This window comes from Salvia splendens, chromosome 7, assembly GCF_004379255.2.
Source record: "Salvia splendens isolate huo1 chromosome 7, SspV2, whole genome shotgun sequence".
Classification (NCBI taxonomy): Eukaryota; Viridiplantae; Streptophyta; class Magnoliopsida; order Lamiales; family Lamiaceae; genus Salvia; species Salvia splendens.
In genome coordinates, this window is record NC_056038.1 from 6,054,312 (window position 1) to 6,077,650 (window position 23,339).

General features: G+C 41.9%; 2 protein-coding genes across 3 annotated transcripts; one reads left to right on the top strand and one right to left on the bottom strand.

The window, feature by feature from the left end:
• The first annotated feature begins 11,388 nt into the window (after positions 1 to 11,388).
• On the top strand, positions 11,389 to 19,161 carry LOC121741787 (serrate RNA effector molecule-like). Of its 2 annotated transcripts, none has more exons than XM_042134695.1 (12): positions 11,389 to 11,937; positions 12,342 to 12,457; positions 15,914 to 15,971; positions 16,334 to 16,408; positions 16,551 to 16,625; positions 16,694 to 16,741; positions 16,867 to 16,935; positions 17,028 to 17,822; positions 17,891 to 17,936; positions 18,020 to 18,291; positions 18,422 to 18,601; positions 18,794 to 19,161. In XM_042134695.1, the coding sequence occupies exons 1-12, from the start codon at positions 11,477 to 11,479 to the stop codon at positions 18,852 to 18,854; spliced, it is 2,256 nt and encodes a 751-aa protein (XP_041990629.1). In that variant the 5' UTR covers positions 11,389 to 11,476; the 3' UTR covers positions 18,855 to 19,161. The 2 variants fall into 2 exon arrangements, with proteins under 2 accessions (XP_041990629.1, XP_041990631.1); XM_042134697.1 differs by having other exon boundaries at positions 12,342 to 12,454.
• Positions 19,162 to 19,889: 728 nt separating this feature from the next.
• On the bottom strand, positions 19,890 to 21,764 carry LOC121810310. The gene has a single exon (XM_042211107.1). The coding sequence runs from the start codon at positions 21,762 to 21,764 to the stop codon at positions 19,890 to 19,892; it is 1,875 nt and encodes a 624-aa protein (XP_042067041.1).
• Positions 21,765 to 23,339: the final 1,575 nt, after the last annotated feature.

Here is a 23,339-nt window from a genome sequence, read left to right on the forward strand (position 1 = left end):
AAAAATGATATAATTAGTCTATTTTTTTGGACGAAAAGGAATAATAGAGTGAATTATAAAAATGATATTAAAAAATGGAGTTCCATCTTTTTGCTACATAATTATAAGAAAAATCACATTTAGGTACTGGACGACGGATAATCACATTTTAGTTATCATTTTATAGTACCATTTTGCCAAGGAGATCATTAAGAGCTTATCGGTCTTTATCAGGTCAGTTATGACATTTAATTTATAATTTTAATTAATTATTATAACTCACTTTTACTTACTAACTTTTTATTTAAAAATAAATTTTATTTAAACAATTGTTATAACAAACTTTTTCGTTATTTATTTTAAACGCATTAACTAATTTCCACACTCAATTGAGGCTTAAATCAAAACCAATTAATTTCGTAATTAGTGTTACGATCTAATTAAATCGTAATTTAACGTGAGAAATAGTAAATGGAGTAATAAATAACTTTTGTTGCTTTGCTGAAGTCAAATCGACGTGCACAAGAAAATATAATCGCTTCACACATTAGAGCATCCACAACGGTGGCGGAAGAGTCGGCGTCCGTCCGCGCCGCTGGCACGGTGGTGTCTCGCCGCTGCTGCGCTCGCGCCGCGCCAGCGAGCAGGACACGTGGCGTTGGGCGATTGGGCAACGGCATAGCCGTTGCCTTTAAATGTTTTTTTATTTAAAATCGGTTTTTAATTAAAAAACCGATAAAAATAAAAAAAATCACTTCCCAAAAAATATGTCCGTTTATTACCGTTTTTTACACATTTTTAAATTTTTTTCCCCCTAAAAAATACACACTTTCATCTATAAATACCCCCACTTTCACACCCAAAAATTCACATCAAACTACACAATTCCCATCTTCATTCTCCAATATCCATTCTCATCTTCATTCTCTCATATCCATTTTCATCTTCATTCTCTCATACCCTACAACATAACAATGTCCGGCCAAGGCGATGACCACCCTCCCCCTCTCATGGTTGGAACCCCGAATGGTTTGGTGGACAACCGTTTCCTAGTCCGGAAACGGAATATTCGGCCCCTCCTCAAACCCAAGATTCGGCCGTTCCGGTTGGCTACCGGCCATACCCTATCGACGACCAAGGTGCCTCCCAAGGGCGATACGGGTGGACACCGGAGCCTAGGCCGACCGCCCCCTCCCAAACTCCGCCGGCTCCTACTCGTAGCGGTGTCCGGACACCGTACACTCCGGCGGAGATGGATAAATTGTTCAAGACGTACTTCGAAATCTCCGAAGATGCGGCGGTTGGCACGAACCAATCCGACGATCACTTTTAATTTTTAATTATGTAATTTTTAATTTTTAGGAGTTTAATTATATAATTTTTAATTTTTAGTATTTTAATTATGTAATTTTTAATTTGTAGGATTTTAATTATGTTTTTTTATTTTATTTGTAATTTGTAATATTTATTGTGGTTTTTTAATGAATTTTAGTATTATGGAAATGTTTTTGTTTAATTGAATTTTAAATTAATTGTGCTCGTCCTTGCGGAAGAGTACAGCTGTTGGTGTTGTGCTCTTGCCAGAGAGCAGACATAAAAAGTGGGACCGGACCCACAACCGTGCCGCTGGCAAGAGCACGGTTGTGGATGCTCTTACAGATTCGTTTGATAAGAAATATGAGATATAAAAAAATATGTGAATTAAGATAAGTAATATGGACTTTGTGTCAACATATGGCCAAATTTTACATTGTTATTTGGTAGGTGAGATATTAATAAAACTTGTGTATTAGATAACACATGAAATAACATAATTGCCCTTCTTTAAAAATGTGCCGTAGGAGTTTGCCGAAAGAAACAAAGCAAACCTCAATTTGAATCCAAAATCATTTTAAGAGCAATTTGTTTGGAAAATCAAATATGCTCATATAACCACGGTATCATCACTACTTTCGAGAATCAAAGAAGCATTTGGACCATTTGAATGAAGAAAATCAAAGTGAAAAATTGGTATAGATCAAAATCATCACTGCCATATCTTCCATTAACAAGAAATTGAAGAAGAAAAGTACTAATTGTCAGATGTCGAAGAGAAAAATCTATCAACATACAAGAACATCTTTGCCCAGATTTTTTCATCATCAAGAAAAAGAAACAAAGAAACCCTCAATTCAGATTTTAGAACCATATTCGTCCAATCGTAGAATCCATGGGAGAAACCCATCCCACATTCGAACCAACATCGGAGTGAATCGCACCCCACAGTTGACGTGCCTCGAAGAATTTGCCAGCCACTGTAGAAACCCAAGCCATTAATCGACTTCGGCCAGCGATGTTCCAATGGCGTTGATGGACGCCACACCTCGGTATTTCTCTCCCTCTGTCTCTCTCTCGCTTGTTGATGATGGCATCGCCGGTGGGCGACGTCCGTCGGTTCTTGTAGAAATCATGGTATTAAATATGCCCGGTCAATGGATTTTGACCAAATAATAAATGTGACGAGACATTTAATTTTGTGAAATTAAATGACATAGCGTCGATCTACATTTTACGCAGATAAATGTAGTATATTCACTTTCTCAAATCCGATTTCCGGTGAGTGAGAAATAGTGGATTAAAGTTGGGCATGATTAGCTTTTAATTAAAGCTTGGAGTTGGAGCTTAGGGAATAATTAACTAGTGTTAATTATCCCACATTGGAGGATTAACACATCTTTTAATGTGTATAAATTAAGTGACTTTATGTTACTTAATAATTATAGTGGACCAAGATGGATGAAAGAGCCCACACGCGCGCACACACGCGCGCCGCCGCCGCCGCCCGCCCGAGCCCGTGCTCGCGCTCGCGCTCGCGGGCCTCGGGCCCGATCTTGGGCTTGGACTTGGACTTGGACTTGGATCTTGGCAATTGGTCTTGGGGCTTGGCCCAAACTATTCTTTTTGGACCACCGCCGAGTCAGCAATCCAAGTGGCTTGACACGTCGTCAAGCGAGGCACAGTCACGGCTGCCACGTGAGAAATCCACACGCTCCACATGCGAAAGGCACACGCCTGCCACACGCTCGTAACCGACGTCGGTTACGAATCTGCCATGATGAGCCTTCATGGCTCGGTTGACCCTGCATGGTGGCTTGGCCTATAAATAGGCTAGCCATACCACTGCATTAGGACACACAATTCCAAGCATTCTCTGCATCATAAGCTCTCTCCCTCTCTGCATTGTCTTTCTGTCGAAGCTCTGCCCTCTCCCTCATCCAGTTCGCCGGAGCTCTACTGATTGCGGTGCTGCATCAAAAGAGACGTAGTCGTTTTACCTTTGGGGACGAAACGCCAAACCGAAGAGCACTACCGGGGCGTATCTAGTCTTGCGGGAAGAGGCCTCCTCGACTCGGCTAAACATTCACGGTTTATTTGTTTCATTGTAATTCAGTTCAGTTTCGTTTCTTGTATTCCTTCTTTTGGGTTGTATTACGTCCGGCTTTTATCTCTTGTAATCAGTAGAACCAACAATCGCAAGACGAGATAACTTGCTTTTGAAGGGATTTTTTTACCTCTAAACTGAACTTAAAATTTCGAAACTTAATACACCTTTGCTGGAGATGTCGACGGAATCCAACACTACCACTGCCGCCGCCACCGCCGCCATTCCTTCAACCATGGCGACCATTGGACCTGTCAACACGTCGTCGATTCCGACGATGATGCCCACTCCCGGGCGCTATCCTTCTTCCTCAACAACCCCTTGGGAGTTCGTTAACCCCCTTGGGCTCACTGGTGGATCCACTTCGAGTGGGTCGGTTGGTTCCACTTTTAGTGGTTCCTTCGGGTCCTTTAATGGATCGAGTGCTGGGGCCTTCGGGTCTCACACGGGTGTTGGGGCCTTCGGGTCTCACACGAATGCTAGGGCCTTCGGGTCTCATGCGGGTGCTAGTCCCTTCGGGGCTGGTACGACCATGGCGGGCTCTATGCCCAACATGAATGGTGGGGGCTCTATGCCCAACCATGTTGTTGGCTCCTTCGGGGGCAACGGAATTGGTTCATTCCAAGGACCAAGTGCGGCACCTGTGGCACCAAGAATGATGCCACCTGCCGAGAAGCCACCAAAGTTTGGAGGATCAGACTTCAAGCGGTGGTACCAGAAGATGTTGTTCTACTTGACAACATTGGGCGTCGCCAACTTCCTCACGGAGAACGAGCCGCCCGCGCCAAGCGACCAAGAGACTAGGCTCGAAGTCATGGCGGACTATGAAGCTTGGAGAAAAGGGGATTATCTATGTAAAAACTTTATTTTAAGTGCATTGGATGATAGCCTCTATAATGTATACTCCAATATAACCACATCTAAACAAATGTGGGAAAGCCTAGAGAAGAAATATAGCATAGACAATGCTGCAGGGACTGAACAGGTTGTAGCATCCAAGTTTATGGACTACAAGATGGTCGACTCTCGACCCATCATGGAGCAAGTCCAAGAGCTCCAAATGATCATCCACTCCTTAGTGGCTGAAGGGATGACATTACCCGATAAGTTCCTAAGGTGCACGATCATTGACAAGCTCCCTCCAAGTTGGAAGGACTTCAAGAGTTATCTCAAGCACAAGCGAAAGCAGATGACCCTTGAAGACTTGATCGTGAAGTTGCGCATCGAGGCCGACGTGCGCAAAAGTGATCAAAAGGCTAAGGGCTTCACCCCAAATGAGGCCAAAGCCAATCTGTTGGAGCGGGGCGGACCCTCCAACAAACGCCCTCGCCCAAACCGTCCAAACGACAAAGGGAAGGGAAAGCAGCCTTCAAAGAAGTTTGAAGGCGACTGCTACAAGTGTGGCAAACCAGGCCACTTTGCTAAAGACTGCCGCAGCCAGAAGAAGAAGCCGGCAGCCCACGTCGTTGAGAAGGAGTTCAAAGACTGAGATGAAAACGACCTCATTGCTGTGGTCACCGAAGAGGTTAACCTTGTGGATAACAAGGGTGGCTGGTACATCGACACCGGCGCTACTGCTCATGTCTGCTCAGATAGGAGCAAGTTTGTCTCCTACACTGCTGCTGAAGGGAGGAAGGTCAACATGGGGAATCAAGCATCGTCCGAAGTCCTCGGCGTTGGCAACGTGATTCTCATGATGACGTCTGGCGTCACAATCACTTTGAAGGATGTGCTGCATGTCCCGGACATCCGCAAGAACCTAGTGTCAGGATCAATACTAGTTAATAAAGGGGTTTAAACTTGTATTTGAGTCTGATAGGTTTGTCTTGTATAAGTTTGGAAAATCCCTCGGAAAAGGTTATGTAACCGATGGGCTTTTCAAGCTTAGTGTAGCAACTCGCAGTGTTGCAAAGCCATTGGCTAATAATAATAAAGCATCTACTTCCTCTTATTTGACCGAGTCTTCAAATTTGTGGCATTGTAGATTGGGACATGTAAATTCAAAATCCATTAAAAGATTAGTAAATTTAGATTTACTAAAGCCTAATGAAGTGGATAATCAAGATAAATGTGAAATTTGTCTTGAAGCAAAAATGACTAAGTTGCCGTTTCATTCGGTTGAACGAAACACAAAACCCCTTGAATTAATTCACACGGACGTATGTGATTTAAAGATGGTGCAAACAAGAGGTGGTAAAAAGTACTTTATCACTTTCATAGATGATTGCACAAGGTATTGCTACATTTATCTTTTAAGAAGTAAAGATGAAGCAATAGAAGCGTTCAAAAATTATAAGAACGAGGTTGAGAATCAACTTGGTTGTAAAATCAAAATGATTCGAAGCGATAGAGGAGGCGAATATGTAGCCCCGTTTGAGGAGTTATGCAACACAAGTGGTATAATTCATCAAACAACTGCTCCATATTCACCACAATCTAATGGTGTTGCAGAATGCAAAAATCGAACTCTAAAAGAGATGATGAATGCACTGCTTCTAACTTCAGGATTACCACATAACATGTGGGGGGAAGCTGTTTTGACAGCCAACTATATCTTGAATAAGATCCATCTCAAAGGAAAAGATGTCACTCCTTATGAGTTGTGGAAGGGAAGGAAGCCATCCTACAAATACCTCAAAGTGTGGGGGTGTTTGGCAAAGGTGATGGTTCCTCCGCCCAAAGAAGTTACAATCGGACCTAAGACGGTTGATTGCATCTTCATTGGATATGCACTTAACAGTAGTGCATATCGATTTGTTGTTCACAAGTCTGAAATATCGACTATCACAGTAGGAACAACAATTGAGTCGAGGAATGCTGTATTTCTCGAAAATACATTTCCTTGCAAAGACAATGAAAAAGTCTCAACCAATTCTGAGACAAGAATTGAAGAAGCCACTAGTTCTAAACAAGTGGAAGAAGAAGCCACTAGTTCTAAATCAGCAGATGCGGAACCTGAATCGCGCAAGCGTGCAAGGCCCGATCCAAAAGATACAGTACTAAGACGTGGTAATAGAGTCAGAACACCAAAAACTTTTGGTCCTGACTACATTGCTTTCATGTTGGATGAAGAACCAACATCGATAAAAGTAGCCTTTGCTGGCCCAGACGGGCTGCATTGGAGAGAAGCTGTTCAAAGTAAAATTGATTCAATTTTGCTAAACCACACATGGGTGTTGGTTGATTTGCCCGAAGGTGCTAAACCTTTAGGATGCAAATGGATTCTTAAAAGAAAGTTTAAGGCCGATGGAACAGTTGATAAGTATAAAGCCCGACTAGTAGTAAAGGGTTTTAAACAAAAGGAAGGACATGACTTCTTCGATACCTATTCACCTGTAACAAGGATTACATCTATCCGGGTGCTTCTCGCTATTGCTGCATTGCACAATCTTGAGATTCATCAAATGGATGTAAAGACCGCGTTTCTGAATGGTGAACTAGAAGATGAAATCTATATGGAACAACCCGAAGGGGTTTGTAGTACCTGGACAAGAGAAAAAGGTATGCAAGCTTGTAAAGTCCCTATATGGATTGAAACAAGCGCCATTGCAATGGCACTTGAAGTTTGATAATGTGATGTTATCAAATGGGTTTAAAATCAACGATTGCGACAAATGTGTCTACATCAAGAGCACTAATAACGGTCATGTTATAGTGTGTCTCTACGTTGATGATATGTTAATCTTGGGTAGCAACACTCAAGTAATTAACGATACAAAGGCCATGTTAAAGAGAAACTTTGACATGAAAGACATGGGTCTAGCCGATGTAATTCTTGGAATGAAGATTCTAAGAACGAATGATGGAATCATCTTAACACAATCACATTATGTTGAGAAGATATTGAATAAATTCAAAGCCTATGATGGCGCGCCAGTTAAGACTCCAATTGAACTCGACGTTCACTTGAGCAAAAACAAAGGCGAGCCCGTTGCACAAGAAGAGTATGCACGGGTCATCGGGTGCATTATGTACTTGACTAATTGCACTCGACCTGACATTGCTTGTGCCGTGAACAAGTTGAGTCGTTACACGAGCAATCCAAGCAAAGAGCATTGGAGAGCTCTTGTAAGGGTTTTGAGATATTTAAAACATTCTCAAAATTATGGGCTACGCTTCTCGAGATACCCCCCGGTACTTGAAGGGTACTGTGATGCCAATTGGATATCCGATAATAGAGACTCACTTTCAACAAGTGGATATGTCTTTACTATTGGGGGTGGTGCTGTATCGTGGAAATCCACAAAACAGACCTGTATAGCCCGATCAACAATGGAATCGGAGTTCATTGCCTTGGATAAGGCTGGTGAGGAAGCCGAGTGGCTTAAGAACTTCCTTGAAGACATTCCATGTTGGTCTAAGCCAGTGTCACCAGTGCTGATCCACTGCGATAGCCAAGCAGCTATTGGAAGAGCAAACAATGGCTTCTATAACGGTAAGTCTCGACATATACGTCGACGACATAACACCGTGAGACATTTGATCACAACAGGGGTGATTACAATTGACTATGTGAAGTCAATAGATAATCTAGCGGATCCGCTAACCAAAGGGTTAAACCGTGATCAAATGAATAAGTTGCTAGAGGGAATGGGTTTGAAATCCACAAACTAAAGAATTATCATAGTGGTAACCCAACCATGATGACTGGAGATCCCAAGAACTTGGTTCAAAGGGACAACTAAGCTATGAGAGTTCATGAGAAACACTCAACTATATCTATTCCCGAGAGAGCAATAGAGTGTTGAAGAGCTTGCCTAGTGGTAAAGGCTAAGTCTATGACTTTTAATGGTTCTTAAGGATCTCAAAGAGATGGAATTCTCAAAGAGACCAAGTATGGCAAGGTACTTGACTAAGAATCACCTATGTAAGTGCGAAGTGTGGTCGCTTCATAAAAAAACGCACTTATGAATCCAAAGTGGTGTCCAAGACCGCAATGGACACAAAACGTGAGAACGGATGAGGTTGAGGTGTTTAAGCGTTAACACCATTGTCTCGGTGCACGCCGTGAGGGATTAGTTCAAAGCATCGCGCTACTAAGCCGCCTGTGTATCCGATGGTGTCGACTATGGAGGGTTCAAAGTCAACAACTACCTATCCTTATGCTTATATACCTCTCGAGGGTTGAGCTTGTGTCTGCATGTATATGCATTCGGCTATTTCCACTCATGTGGGGGATTGTAAAAATCATGGATTAAATATGCCCGGTCAATGGATTTTGACCAAATAATAAATGTGACGAGCCATTTAATTTTGTGAAATTAAATGACATAGCGTCGATCTACATTTTACGTAGATAAATGTAGTATATTCACTTTCTCAAATCCGATTTCCGGTGAGTGAGAAATAGTGGATTAAAGTTGGGCATAATTAGCTTTTAATTAAAGCTTGGAGTTGGAGCTTAGGGAATAATTAACTAGTGTTAATTATCCCACATTGGAGGATTAACACATCTTTTAATGTGTATAAATTAAGTGACTTTATGTTACTTAATAATTATAGTGGACCAAGATGGGTGAAAGAGCCCACACGCGCGCACATGCGCGCGCCGCCGCCGCCGCCCGCCCGAGCCCGTGCCCGTGCCCGTGCCCGTGCACGTGCACGTGCTCGTGCTCGCGCTCGCGCTCGCGGGCCGCGGGCCCGGGCCCGGGCCCGATCCCGATCCCGATCCCGATCCCGATCCCGATCCCGATCTCGGGCTTGGGCTTGGGCTTGGACTTGGACTTGGACTTGGACTTGGATCTTGGCAATTGGTCTTTGGGTGGTCTTTGGGCTTGGCCCAAACTATTCTTTTTGGACCACCGCCGAGTCAGCAATCCAAGTGGCTTGACACGTCGTCAAGCGAGGCACAGTCACGGCTGCCACGTGAGAAATCCACACGCTCCACATGCGAAAGGCACACGCCTGCCACACGCTCGTAACCGACGTCGGTTACGAATCTGCCATGATGAGCCTTCATGGCTCGGTTGACCCTGCATGGTGGCTTGGCCTATAAATAGGCTAGCCATACCACTGCATTAGGACACACATACAAGCATTCTGCATCATAAGCTCTCTCCCTCTCTGCATTGTCTTTCTGTCGAAGCTCTACCCTCTCCCCTATCCAGTTCGCCGGAGCTCTACTGATTGCGGTGCTGCATCAAAAGAGACGTAGTCGTTTTATCTTTGGGGACGAAACGCCAAACCGAAGAGCACTACCGGGGCGTATCTCGTCTTGCGGGAAGAGGCCTCCTCGACTCGGCTAAACATTCACGGTTTATTTGTTTCATTGTAATTCAGTTCAGTTTCGTTTCTTGTATTCCTTCTTTTGGGTTGTATTACGCCCGGCTTTTATCTCTTGTAATCAGTAGAACCAACAGTTCTCTCGTGCCCTTCGTCCAAATTCTTCTTCTCTATCTGTCTCTCTCTCATGGCAAGTCCCAAAAATCGGGACTCTAGCACCTTCGTCCTCGCCGGCGTTCCTCACCCAAAATCCGGTTTGGCCTCCCTATTCCCGTCTCTTTTGCTCCTCCGACCGCAACCCCTCACAGCCATTGTCCCACGCAGCTCCATCATCGGCTTGGGTTCGCCATCCATGGTTATTTTCCGGTGGTCTGCCTCTTCGAGGTCATCGTGCAGCGTCTGATCGAAGAATACTCTAGCCGCATTGCGTCGTTTTCCTGCCGCTCTCGGGCAACCGAAATCGTGCCTCCAGATGCGGTCGTCGGCGTTCTTGCTCCACGGTGGTATGAATTTTATTGAGCGAAAGGGTGAGAATCATTGGAATATGGGATGGGTGAAGAGTGCTGGAGAGGGAGGGTAGAATCAGATATATTGAGAGAACGGTGATATAACCCACCAAATTGGTGGGATACATAAATTAGCATAACCATATATATTTGGTCGGGCCGAGACGAGCTTAGGCTTTATGTTGGGCTTTGAGATATGTATTTCTATGATATCAAACAATTAGAAAAGTCAATATATAAATCTCTATCTTGGCATTACAGCCTTATCAAACAGACCCTAATAATTACATCAAAACAATCTCATAATAAAATAAAAAAAGTAACATTATAATATTACTAGGGCATATACACCGCTCAATCTTAAATCTTATTGCATTAATATTTTATTCTAAAACATTTTTTAATAATCCATGTTTTAATAATTCTAATAGGTCCGGAGATTGGAAAGTATAAATCCAAGTATACAACCCAATTAACTACGCAAATGATTAAATTATTGTAAAAACGAAGTATTATTTATACTACTAAATTGGTCATTGGTAAATAAGGTTCGCACCTTTTTATACTTAAAAGTAGGAAAAATCACTTTAGGTATCTGAACAGAGAAAAATAACAAATCAGGCATCTTAATTGACCAAATAAAAGACTAATATGCCCTTAAAAAATTTCAATTTATTTAAAATTAAATATTATTTTAATATTATGAAATGATATTTCATTGATAAAATCAAAATTCCATAATTGAAATTTCTAGTATATAATTACAATTTATTACAAATGAGAAAATACATAATCCTAAAATCGAAAGCTTCGTTGAAAAGCATCCGATGAAGAGTTATGCCAGAAAACTATTGTGGGAGATCGGTTACACGTTGCCAAATCTCGATCAAATATGTTAGATCACAGGTGATTTGGGATGGATCGGAGAATACAAAGCTGGAAAAATAAACAAGGTGAAAAAAATGATAATAGTATTAAATAATTTTGTTTCCAAATAAAAATAAATACTGTAAAAATTATTGCGGCCGTATACGAAGAGCGTGTCCCGTGAGTACTAATTACGGGACATCTGCAACGGGAATTTGCCGTTGGATCATCCCGGCAGGTTATTGGTGCAGTGCAGGTGCTTGTGCTTTAAGATAAAAACCTTTTTTTTTCTTTTTTTAATCTTCCGAACTTACCAAACGATCAAGGGTATCAATGTAATTGTATTACTACTAATTTATAGAGGTGAGTACTAATTAAATTTGGTCACAAAACCCCAACCCAATCTTCAAGTTTGGGGCACGCACTTGCACGCACAGAATCGAATTAGGGTTTCGCCACTCAAACCGATAAATCATCGCCGATGACCGAAGTTCTGAGCGCCACCGACGAAGATAACGACCGCCGCCGCGAAAAGGACACCGACGAAAAGCCCCCCGAAGCCGCCCCCTCCGATGCTCCCCCGGGGGACGCGTCACCGCCGCCCCCTCCGCCTCAACCGCCGCGCCGCGGCATCCGAGACCGAGAGCGCGACTCCCGTGATCGGCGTGATGACCGGGACTATGACCGTCCTCCGCGTCGCGAGTACTATGATCGCAACCGATCGCCGCCTCCGCCCCCACCGCGGGAAAGAGATTATCATAAGCGGGGCAGGATGAGCCCGAGCCCCCCTCCGCCTCCATATCGAGACCGGCGCGGAGGAGGTCCGCATTCTCCGATTCCTAGAAGGTCTCCGCCGTTTCCTCCTTACAAGCGGAGGAGGGACGATGGTTATGATGGTAGGAGAGGGAGTCCGAGAGGAGGATATGGCCATGGGGATCGAAGGTGCATTGTGCATTTGGTTAATTTAGCCACTATTGCTCTTAGACAGCTTACTGTAGTTTATGTCTTCCCATTGGTTTTTCAGTAACTAGTTTAGGATTTCATGGAGACTGTTATTTGGTTCAGATTTCTGGTCTTGATTTTACGCTCCGCTGATTATCCATTGCAACATATAGTGGTAGAATATAAATGTTCACGAGTTTGTGCACCTTGTTTAAGTTACATTTTTAAGCATGAGAACAGGATTTCCGCATTGGCAATTCTGCATCCCATTACGTTTTGTTTATCTGCTAATAGGAGTATAATAGTGTTCCCATTTTACTTAGTTCCTTCGGTATAACAATAGGTGCATTTTGCACATAAGGATTTCATCGTGCTGCTCAACTAGACATAATTTTTTGGTTCAGGTTTGGGTATGATCATCCTGGTGGATATGACCGTGAAAACGGGGGCAGAACTGGTTATCCTGATGAAAGATCTCATGGTCGATATATGGGCCGCGGAGGTGGCGGCTATCAAGGTGGTATGTCTGTATTTTTTCTGTTTTTATGGCATTGGGATGTGTATTCTATGGGCGGTTGCTATCAGTGTTGTTAAAAACGCGACCCGAGCGCGCTCGGGGCGTGGGGCGCTCAGGTCGAGACCGGCTTCGCCCCGACATGGGTGAGTCGAGCGAGATTCATGGGGCGCAGTTGGGGCGCAGTTGGGCGGTGGGGGCGACGGGCGACTGGGGTGAGCCGAAGAGGTTTTCCGTTGTGTTAACAAAATTTTTTGGGTTTTGAAAATGGAGATGTGCTTTAATGGGTAGAGAATCGAGGCATTCATTATTTAATCCACCTTTTCCTCTATTCAAGATTAATTAATTGTTTTCTCAGCCTCATCATCTCTGCGACCCACTTTTTGATATTTCCCTAGATTAATTAATTAGTTTTTATACCACTAGGTTAGTCTAATTAAATTATTAATTCTTATTCACCCACTCAAGTTAGAGTCTGTATCAATTTCAATGCATTAGTTAGTGCAGTTATTTTATTACTCAATAATTCTTTTTTTACCCACTCTACAAGTTAGAAAAGTAAAAATTTTAGTTTTTTTAATTAAAATATTCATTATATTGATTAAATACCTTTAAATATTACTACATAAATGATAAATAATCTAGAAAATGGTACTTTCACACCAAGAAGTCTTTTTCACACAATGTATTTCATTAACCTGTATTAAAAGTATAGATATAGCTTAATTAGGCTAATAGTACGCCCTGATTCGTGGGTCCATATTCAGATGTGATATGGAGTAATGATGTATGTAGATTTATTTGATGTGATAAACATTCAAACAACAAACTTATAAAAGAGACACAAATATAATCATCATTCGGCTATTCTGGCGCCCCGATTCGTGGGTCTCTCGCCCCGTCGCCCCATCGCCCCGCGACCCGGGGTCCCCCCTCATCGCCCCGGGCCGCCCCGCGACCCTAACAACACTGGTTGCTATATCTTCATTATTTATATGATAGATAAAATGTTATTTTCATTTTACCATTACACATCTCTAAGATGTCCATAATGTTAAGCACTTATCCTACCTTGATAATCAAGTAAGTTGTGTTTGATGTTCACTCCCAGCGTGTAATCTTAACTGAATCTCTCATGTTAGATTGTGCCAACCCCCATCCCCCAAAAAACAAAAAGTTGTTATAGTGAAAATGCCTTTTATTTTATTCTAGATTGTTCTATCATTATTCATTAGTGGCGGGAAGAAATGAACAATCTGGAGATAGTGTAATTCAAATGTATGTTGTTCAAACCCTTATCATAAGCCTCTGGTGCATCTCATGAGCTACAATAGAAACTGAAATAGATGAACTGAGAACAACGGTATGAAGAATGACTTTGGAGTGATAAGACCCAGGAACTTGAAAACAATAAGAATTACATATAACAATATTGTAGATTTGTTAGGAATGTTTTATTCAAGACGATATTCATATGTTATCCTTAAGATATAGTACATTGTTTAAGAGTATGAAAAGCAATTTGAAAATGCAATAGTTGCTATATAATTTAAATGAAATACGTAATTGAGGGCCTGTTGCCTCCATAGTTTGGGAGGGGTCGTTGGTAATGAAGTCTCTTTAGCTGCCACTTGGAGAAATGCAATGATGTTTGGTGATGTTAGAGATGGTAATTTGCCCCATCAACCATTGGAGCTAGAGATTTTTTGCTTTACTACTATGTAGTCATCCATAAGGGAGCTTTTATGCTTTGAAATACACTGTATCTCCTGAACTGTCACTTCCAATTTGCAGTTGTGAGTTGATTAGCTTCATGTTCAGAATGTGATAATAATTAATAAGTAGCTCATTGAGTTTAATCTTATGACCTTTTTTTAATTCTTACATACTTTGAACTAGTTATCTTTTGTATCTCTGATCTTTCTACTTTAATCTATACTGGTTGAGTAGCTTACCTTCATGATTCTTTGTATACCAGTATAAATATTTTCGATACTGAGTCACTGACAGAATATGTTGATATGTTGAGAAAAAGAAGCTTTCTTATTCATAGGACGGAGGACCTCAGTTTGTAGAATAAGATGCTTCCTTTTGCAAAGTAGAACAACTTGCACTAGGATTAAATTATGTATTCTAATTTTCATTTTAGGTAGTTCTAGACTTTGATTTCACTGCTGTAAAAATACAATTTTCAGTCGAGATTCATTTTTTGGCTTCCATGGGGCTGGAAAATAATGGACTCCAAATATTTTACTCCCTCCGTCCCTTATTAATTAGAACCGTTTGACTTGACACGGGTTTTAATAAATATAGTGGAAAGTGGGTGAAAAAGTTAGTGGAATGTGGGTCATACTTTTATATATTAATTTTGTAATAAAATGTGAGTGGAATGAGAATGTGGGGTTCATTACCAAAATTAGTAAAAAGTAAGGGTGCCAATTAATTGAGGACGAATGAAAAAGGAAATTAGTGCCAATTAATGGAGGACGGAGGGAGTAATTAATAGTTTTACTACCATTAAACTATCTCGCCATTTGGAGCGCACGGGTTTTCCCATTTTCACTTTTTTGGTGGGTTTGGTATGGCATTGAGTTAATCTTGATTGGGAATTTTTAACTACAATAACTTTGTTGCAAGTAAGCCTTGGATCTATCAGACATCGGAATACTTAGCAATTTAAATAGCAAAAGCAGAAATTACAAAGATTCCTCTGATGTACTCTCTGCAAAGTAGTTGGTGTTTTTCACTCTATATTGACCATGCAACTTGTTTTAATGTTTGTTTTTTGTTCTCATTTTTATGACTTAACAATTTTCCTGTATTGATGCAATACTTCTCTTACCTCACTACTTTATTTTCCTGTTTGATGCAAAATAATTGGCGTTTTTCTCTCTATATTAACTTTTTAGATGAGAAAATATTTAGACTTTTAGAATTTTGATTGAAATTCAGGAATTTGATATTCCAATGGATTTCAAATAAATTTGAAATCTTGTTTGGTTTGGAGTGGATTACTGTCACTAATTTCACACCCTGCAATTCATTTGTTTGGAGAATTTGAGAAATTGTTTAAGTTTCTTCAATTGTTATTTAGTACATATATTAAGAAACATTTATGCAAATTTATATGTAATAGTATATACTATGACTATAGATTCAGAAATGTGTCTATTATATTAGTGTGAAGTATTTGAATTGCATATATAGTATGTGGTGTGTTAGTGTAATGGCCTTTTTTCGACCCAGATGAGTGGATTGAACTATGGATTTGATGTCTACTCTCGAGTCCAATCAAATCCTTCAATCTGAATGCAACCTTAGATTTTTTATTTATGCTTTCAAGGTTTACTGAATGCATACACCCAGGGCTTCCTATGATATCGTTTGGGTGTCGTCATAGCTTTAAATTTCTATATTGTTGTTCCTTGTCCAATGTTTTCATTTGATCTTCTATTTATGCAGATTGGGATTCCGGTCGTGGTGCTTTTGCTGATACTTTTGGTGCTGGTGGAACCCAAAGGTAAAAATCGTGCAATTGTACTGTATTCTGATTATTGCAGTGAATTCTTAGGACATCCGAGGTTTAATAATTTTCTTATTCCAGTACATTCAATTCTTATATATTACAATTCGGTTTTGTTAGTTCCTCTCTCGAGTCACCCTTAACTCTTATCACCTTATTCTATATAAATGTAAGATTAAAGGTAACAGAAATAGTTCTTAGAATATACATATATACACACATACACTAACCTGTGACATCTAAAAGTTGATGTTTGCATATAATGCATTGCTGTTCAGTTTTGAGTATTCTTTTATATGAATAATGTTGTTTCAGTGCTATGAAGCTAAATCCATTGATGTATTTGAATTATTATCCAGGGAAGGAATGATGTCTTACAAGCAGTTCATTCAGGAGCTTGATGATGATATCTTGCCTTCTGAAGCAGAGCACAGGTCTGGGTCTAAATGTTGTAAAGTTTGACAATTTGACATTATTAGATGGGCTTGCTTTTCAAGTAAAATATATCTTTACTTTGCCCCTTGTATTAGTTTCTCATTCTGTTACATATTGTACTAAATGGCTGAGCATGATCAGATATCAAGAGTACCGGACAGAATACATATCAACCCAGAAACGAACTTACTTCAATTCACATAAAGATGAAGAATGGTACTTCTTTTTCTCATCCTTAAAAATTATGCTAAGTGTTCCTTTAACAAGTTTGTTTATTCATTCAGGTTGAAAGACAAATATCATCCAACAAACTTGCTCGCTGTCATAGAACGGTAAGCTTACCAGTGGAAGTTTCCGTTTGGGCCTCTTTTCCACTTCAATGTGAAATGGCTACCAATCATATCCAACTTCCAGTTTGGTGTATATGCAAACTTGTAAACACGATGACCCTTTGCAGGAGGAACGAACTTGCGAAGAAGTTGGCGAAGGATTTTCAGCATGATCTGCAGGGAGGGACTTTGGATATGTAAGACTATTTCCTGCATATTTACTTTGCTTGTGCACTCTGACCATTTTTATAGAGTTAGACTAATCTAGCCAAATTCTTTATGTTAAAAGAGGTCCTGCTTTTAGTCCTTCCTCATCAAACAAGGCGGACCAATCCAGTGAACCCAATTCTGAAGATGAAACAGATGGCAAAAGAAGGCGGCCCAGTCGGGGTGGAGCCAAGGAATCCGAACTTTCTTCTGCACCAAAGGCTCACCCTGTCAGTTCTGAGACTAGACGAATTCAGATTGACATTGAACAAACTCAAGGTCTTGTACGGAAACTTGATAAGGAAAAAGGAATTGAGGAAAACATTTTATCACGATCTGATAATGATAGAATGAGCAGAGATAAATCTCATGGAAGTTCAAGTGGTCCAGTCGTCATCGTAAGGGGTTTAAATACAATAAAAGGTCTGGAGGGGGTTGAGCTTCTGGACACTCTTCTGACTTATCTCTGGCGTATTCATGGAGTTGATTATTATGGGTTGTTTGAAACAAATGAACCCAAAGGTCTCCGGCATATTAGAGTTGAGAGGAAGGACCCCGATGGAATTGGTAATGGGAATGAGTGGGAGAAGAAATTAGATTCTCATTGGGAAGAGAGACTAAAGAATTTAGATCCTTTGGAAGTAATGACTGCGAAGGAAAAGATAGATGCTGCAGCTGTTGATGCTTTGGATCCACATGTCCGCAAAATAAGGGATGAAAAATATGGCTGGAAGTATGGATGTGGAGCTAAAGGTTGTACAAAGCTCTTCCACGCCGCAGAGTTTGTTCACAAACATTTGAAGTTGAAACACCCAGAAGTTGTGATGGAAGTGACATCAAAAGTGCGTGAAGAGTTGTACTTCCAGAACTACATGAAGTAAGTACTTCCATTATAATGTCTATGTTGCTTATTTGCTACAAAATCCTAAAAGGTTCGTCTTGCAGTGATGAAAATGCACCTGGAGCTGCGCCTGTCATGCAACCTTCATTGGTATGTCTTATACCATAGCTACTTGTTGAGATAATGGTCTTGCAGTATTTGGGTCTGCATTATTGACACATATCCATGTCCAGAGGGAAAAGCCACAAAGACGAAGACCTGGTCCAGATAACAGAATGAAAGATGATAGGGGGAACCGCAGAGAACGTGATAATCGTGCAAATGGCAGTGAACACTTTGATAGGTCTGAGAATCCTCTGTCTGGGGATTTCAACAATAGCGATGGTGCTGCCGGGAACAACCCAGACGAGCCAATGTTTGATTCTTATGGCGGGCAAGGAATTCCTGTTACCGCTTTCCCTTCAGACATACCTCCTCCTGTTCTGATGCCTGTTCCTGGTGCTGGGTAAGTTCGGATCATTGTTTTGTCCATATTTTTCTCTCAGTACTCATACTGGGCATGGTTCTTATGTGTCTTCAGAATGTTTTGTATGTGAATTACATATTGTTAATTGGATAAAGTTTGTTGAATGCAGCCCACTCGGTCCTTTTGTTCCTGCCCCACCAGAGGTTGCTATGCGGATGTTACGTGACCAAGGGGGCCCTGCCCCATTTGAAGGAGGCAGAAATGGGAGATCTGGACATCAGTTAGGTGGACCTTCCCCAATAATTGCTATGCCACCTGCACTTCGGCAGGATCCTCGTAACTTGCGAAGGTTGGTGTCTTGTTTATGTAAAATCCTAGCTAAAGCTTCTTTGTCTGTTAGTTTTAATGCACAGTGCACGAAAACTAGAATGTGCAAATGAGTGCTCTGAGAACTTAATATGGCGTCATTCTGCTAGAAGTGATCTTTTTTGCCAATGTTAGTGCAATTGTTACAACTTACCCGAGTTAAACAATTTTGCAGCTACAATGATCTGGATGCTCCAGATGATGAGGTGACAGTTATAGATTACAGGAGCTTGTAAGGAGGCACCTTATATGAATGCTGTTGAGTTGGGCTTGGGCTACTCGAAATTATCTATATGTTTGACGACGTGCTGGGAAAGTATGCGGAGTTTCTGCACAAGATTCTTTGTGAAGTTGGGGATATGTTGAAATAGCGTTTGTGTTGTAAAACAGTCTTTTTTCTATGGCTAAGAGCTCTTTATTCTTTCAAGGCCTAGAATCTGATGAAAGAGCTGACCTCAATTGGGAAACAGAAATCTTACTTTTTATTGTATTTTCGACATTGTCTTTCTTTTTATTTGTAAGGTCAGATTGAAATGAGATCAACATACGGATTTCTGCATACTACTCGTATTTGAGCAAAGAAAACAGCAGGTTGAAGTTGAATGTAATAATTCAAATTAGAACACTTGCAAATAAAAAATACATCCAAACCAACAACGTTTCTATTTTGGGGTTGTATAAAAGAACATTTGACCTCAGTTTCTAAAACGGTCATTTTTAAAGGGCATATGGTCGATTTTTGTTCAAGACGTTTATATAAAAATATCCCATGATTTAGAAAATCAACATTTAGTACTCGTGGTTTCATTTTGAGAATAAATTGTTCAGTAAAGAATTTCAGGTGATCGAAATATTAACGCGACATTTGAAATTGCACACCAGTTCAGTTGAATAATTGATGTGTAATTTTTGGTAATCATTGTGTAATTTGACTAATGAAAATTTCAGTTGATACGTCGATATTCCAATCGCCTTCATAACGATTTATTCAAAAAAAAAGAACTAATAGGTAGTAATTACTTAAAGGGTGCGACATTTTCAGGGACATTTCCTTTTCTAAATTGCCCACCATCCCACATTGTAAAATGCCGCATTTTCTATCATGGTCATGTCTACCAAAATAAAGAGAAACTATCAATTGAACACAATGAAACACATAAGAAATTTGGCCACAAGTTTCGGTTGCAAGGCAATCCTTGATGTAGTAATTTACAGAGTAATTGGACTTGTTATAGAATGGGAGCCATCTAAATGGGTATATCAATTGCTATCTACTGAATCTTTATTTTCAAATTCTTAAACTTATGCAGCAGTGATTCTATTGATCTCTCTACTCTTAAACTCTCAGCAAGCCTCACAACTTCAGACGCCTGGTGCAAGTTTTGGATTCCGCGGCCCAAGCTCGCAATTGAAGGAGCAGAAGGGATCGATTCAGCAGCACACTCGATCCCATCTCCACACGCGAGTAACCCTGCGCAGGTTGCAATGCTACACCCGAAGGTCGCCCATGGCGCCACTCCAACTCTCCGCACTTGGCGCTTCCTCATTATTTCGTAGAACGCTGATCTCATCGCTGAGAGGCTTGTTTTCTCAGCAGAAGCTATCACACCATGAGTTACAGCACGTATCTTCTCAGCCGACACCACAGCCTTAAAAGTCGAGCCTTTCAGCGTGGAACTCGCCATCCCAGGAGCCACCAGCTTTGTCGGACCAAGACCCTTCCCAAGAGCCAAAAGAACAGCCTTCTGCGTCTGCGCCAACAAAATTTGCAGAGAGGCCGGGACGTTAAGAGTTGCAACTTTCATCAAAGTCGATACTGGAACAACCTTGGAGAGGGAGGAGGCTCCAAGAACCGCTGTTGCACCAGCTCCTACCGCCACCATGGGCTTATTCGCTAGCTTCCATTTTCTGTTCCCTTGCGTGGAATCATCATCAAGATTGATGACAAGCTGATCAACCATATGTTTAACCTCTAAAGGGACCTCAGTCGTCCAGTTCCTCCTAAGCCCGGCTAATCCACTAGCATCAACAACTGCAACTATCGATTTGTACTTATTTGCCTGGCTCCGAAGAGCCTGTGCAACAATAGAGTGAGCTTGATCATCCACGGGGAGGTCAGAAAACTCACACTTAGCCGTGGCAGGCTTCCTAACCACCCGACCTGCATTGCTCAGAGCAATCCGCAGCCCCTCAACTGCGATGGGGAATGCATAAACCTCAGAAAGGACCCTATTGTCAACAGTTCCCCCCTTGTTGACATCACACAGCACCTTCTGTGCGCAGGCCAAAGCCGTCCCCATAGACGGGATATCCACAAAGATGTCATGCAAATCAACAAGCAGAGCGTACACAGATCTTGCAAACTGTGGCACCTCATAATCAGTCAGTGCACGAACCTCCTCACCACCCACCAACTTCATAGGCGGGCTCGCAGGAAGCAAGATGGACGACAAAGACTTCACCATCCGAGACTGAACTTCATCTAAGGCGCGGAAAGCCCTTGAGTTCAGAGACACAATTGAACTCCCTACACTCTTGGAAACCAAACTACTCATCTGCAAACCGAACAAACCATGTAAGCCACCGTTTCCTGAATCTTCCCCTTCCGACTCGCCCTCAACACTGCCATCAAAGTTGAATTTCATGAAAGGCGAGTCAAGCATCATGAAGGAAGAGCCTACTTCCTCAGCAGCCTTCTTGGCTGCAACAAGGTGTCCATTGAAACTCACCCCGAAAATCTCCCTCAACACCAAACTCCCTGCAACATCCTCATACTTCTCCTTATTAGCCTTGTGCATAAAGCAATTCATCAAAACCTCAAACACAGAGGTGGGAACAGTATCACCATCACTAATCAATCCAACCCTAGTTTCCTTCAATCCATCCATATCCGTTTCACTCAATTGCACAACAACTGCATCGGGTTTAATCTCTCTGATCAAACACTCGGCATCAGCAGCCGACCTCTCCGACAGATTCTGGACGGCTAGCACGTATATCACGGACTGCGATTCGCGAATCGCGTAGACGAAATGCTTTGTGCTTTCGGGAATCGATAATTTACTGACAATCCTATCCGATTCCCTCAAGTCGTTGTGGTAAAATAGAGTGGTGAAAGGCCATAGGTTTTTAACATAATCTACCATGGCCAGCATGATTACTGAACACCATCAAACGCGGTCTTCAAGAATCGACTTCTTCAATCATTAAATCCGATTAACAAGATTGGAGACTTGCGCAGGTGGAGAGGGGAGAGCAAATGAAATGAAAAGGATTGTTAAATTACCTGATGAATTAGGGATTCTCGGAGGTTCCTGAAAACCTTGAATCGGCAAGATTAACGCTATGCGATGGATAATCTATTCTCCCCATTGGCTTACTTAGACCATCATCAGCGGTGGCGCGGAATTCCCAAAAACACCTCGTGCCATATCATATGGACTTCCCACTGCACTGACACGTCATAAAGACTTCTCACTGCACAGTGGCGGACATCCCCAAGGACTTCCCGAAAGGCTTCCCACAATTAAAAAAACCACAAATTCACAAATTAAACAATTTTCAGAATTAAACAATTTTCGGAATTAAACAATTTCAACACAAATAGGAAAAAAATTCCATTAAATAAAAAAAAAAAAGTAAATTTCACCAAATTAAAAAAAAACATTTCAATAATTTAAAACTACATCAACGGCGACCTCTCCACTACCATACTTATTCAATAATATCGTTTTGGAGCCGAACATGGGCTTGTCTTTGGCGCATGTCGGCAAATGCACGGACTCGATCGACATCGTCATGGGGTATCCCCATGCGTACATTGCTAGTGGCCACGTCGTGGCTTGGACCTGCAGCACCGGCATCATCATTGGTCCAATCAGTCAGTGCTGGACCTTCATCTTCGACAATCATGTTGTGCATGATAATACATGCGTACATGATGTCGGCGATGTTGTCAACATAACACAGCTGTGTTGGACCCTTCACTGCCGCCCATCGAGCCTGGAGCACACCAAATGCCCGCTCCACATCTTTGCGCGCTGCCTCCTAGCGACCCGCAAAATATATCTTCTTTTCATTTGTTGGGCATCTGATCGTCTTCACAAAGACGGGCCACATAGGGTATATCCCATCCGCCAAATAATAGCCCATACTGTGCTGGTTGCCGTTGGCGACGAAGTTGACGGCCGGACCAACGCCCATGCACTGCTCGTTGAAAAGGGGCGACGACTGGAGGACGTTGATGTCGTTGTTAGACCCGGCTACTCCAAAATAGGCATGCCAAATCCACAGCCGGTAGTCAGCTACTGCTTCAAGGATCATCGTGGGATTCTTGGTCTTGAAACCAGTAGTATACATCCATTTCCAGGCAGCGGGACAATTCTTCCATTCCTAATGCATACAATCTATGCTGCCTAACATCCCTGAAAACCCGTGCTGATTCTCGTGCATATCCAGCAGAACCTAACAATCTTCGGGGGTAGGCCTCTGAAGATACTTATCCCCGAATATCTCCCTAACGCCCTGACAAAAATACTTCAGGTAATCGCGGGCAGTCGTCTCGCCGATGTGGAGGTACTCGTCGAACATGTCGGCCGCGCCTCCGTATGCCAGCTGTCTGATTGCGACAGCGCACTTCTGAATCGACGTGTGGCCGGGTTTACCAGCCGCATCCTCCAAAGCGCCCACGATATGCAGAAAGAGCGGGGATGCATCCTAAA

Excerpts from the sequence above, each read along its gene's own strand:
- LOC121741787 (XM_042134695.1), top strand. The coding sequence starts at position 11,477 with ATGACCGAAGTTCTGAGCGCCACCGACGAAGATAACGACCGCCGCCGC. Across the intron at positions 16,409-16,550 it reads CCTTCTGAAGCAGAGCACAG|ATATCAAGAGTACCGGACAG; the intron begins GTCTGGGTCTAA and ends GAGCATGATCAG. Across the intron at positions 18,292-18,421 it reads ATGCCTGTTCCTGGTGCTGG|CCCACTCGGTCCTTTTGTTC; the intron begins GTAAGTTCGGAT and ends TGTTGAATGCAG.
- LOC121810310 (XM_042211107.1), bottom strand. The coding sequence starts at position 21,764 with ATGGTAGATTATGTTAAAAACCTATGGCCTTTCACCACTCTATTTTAC.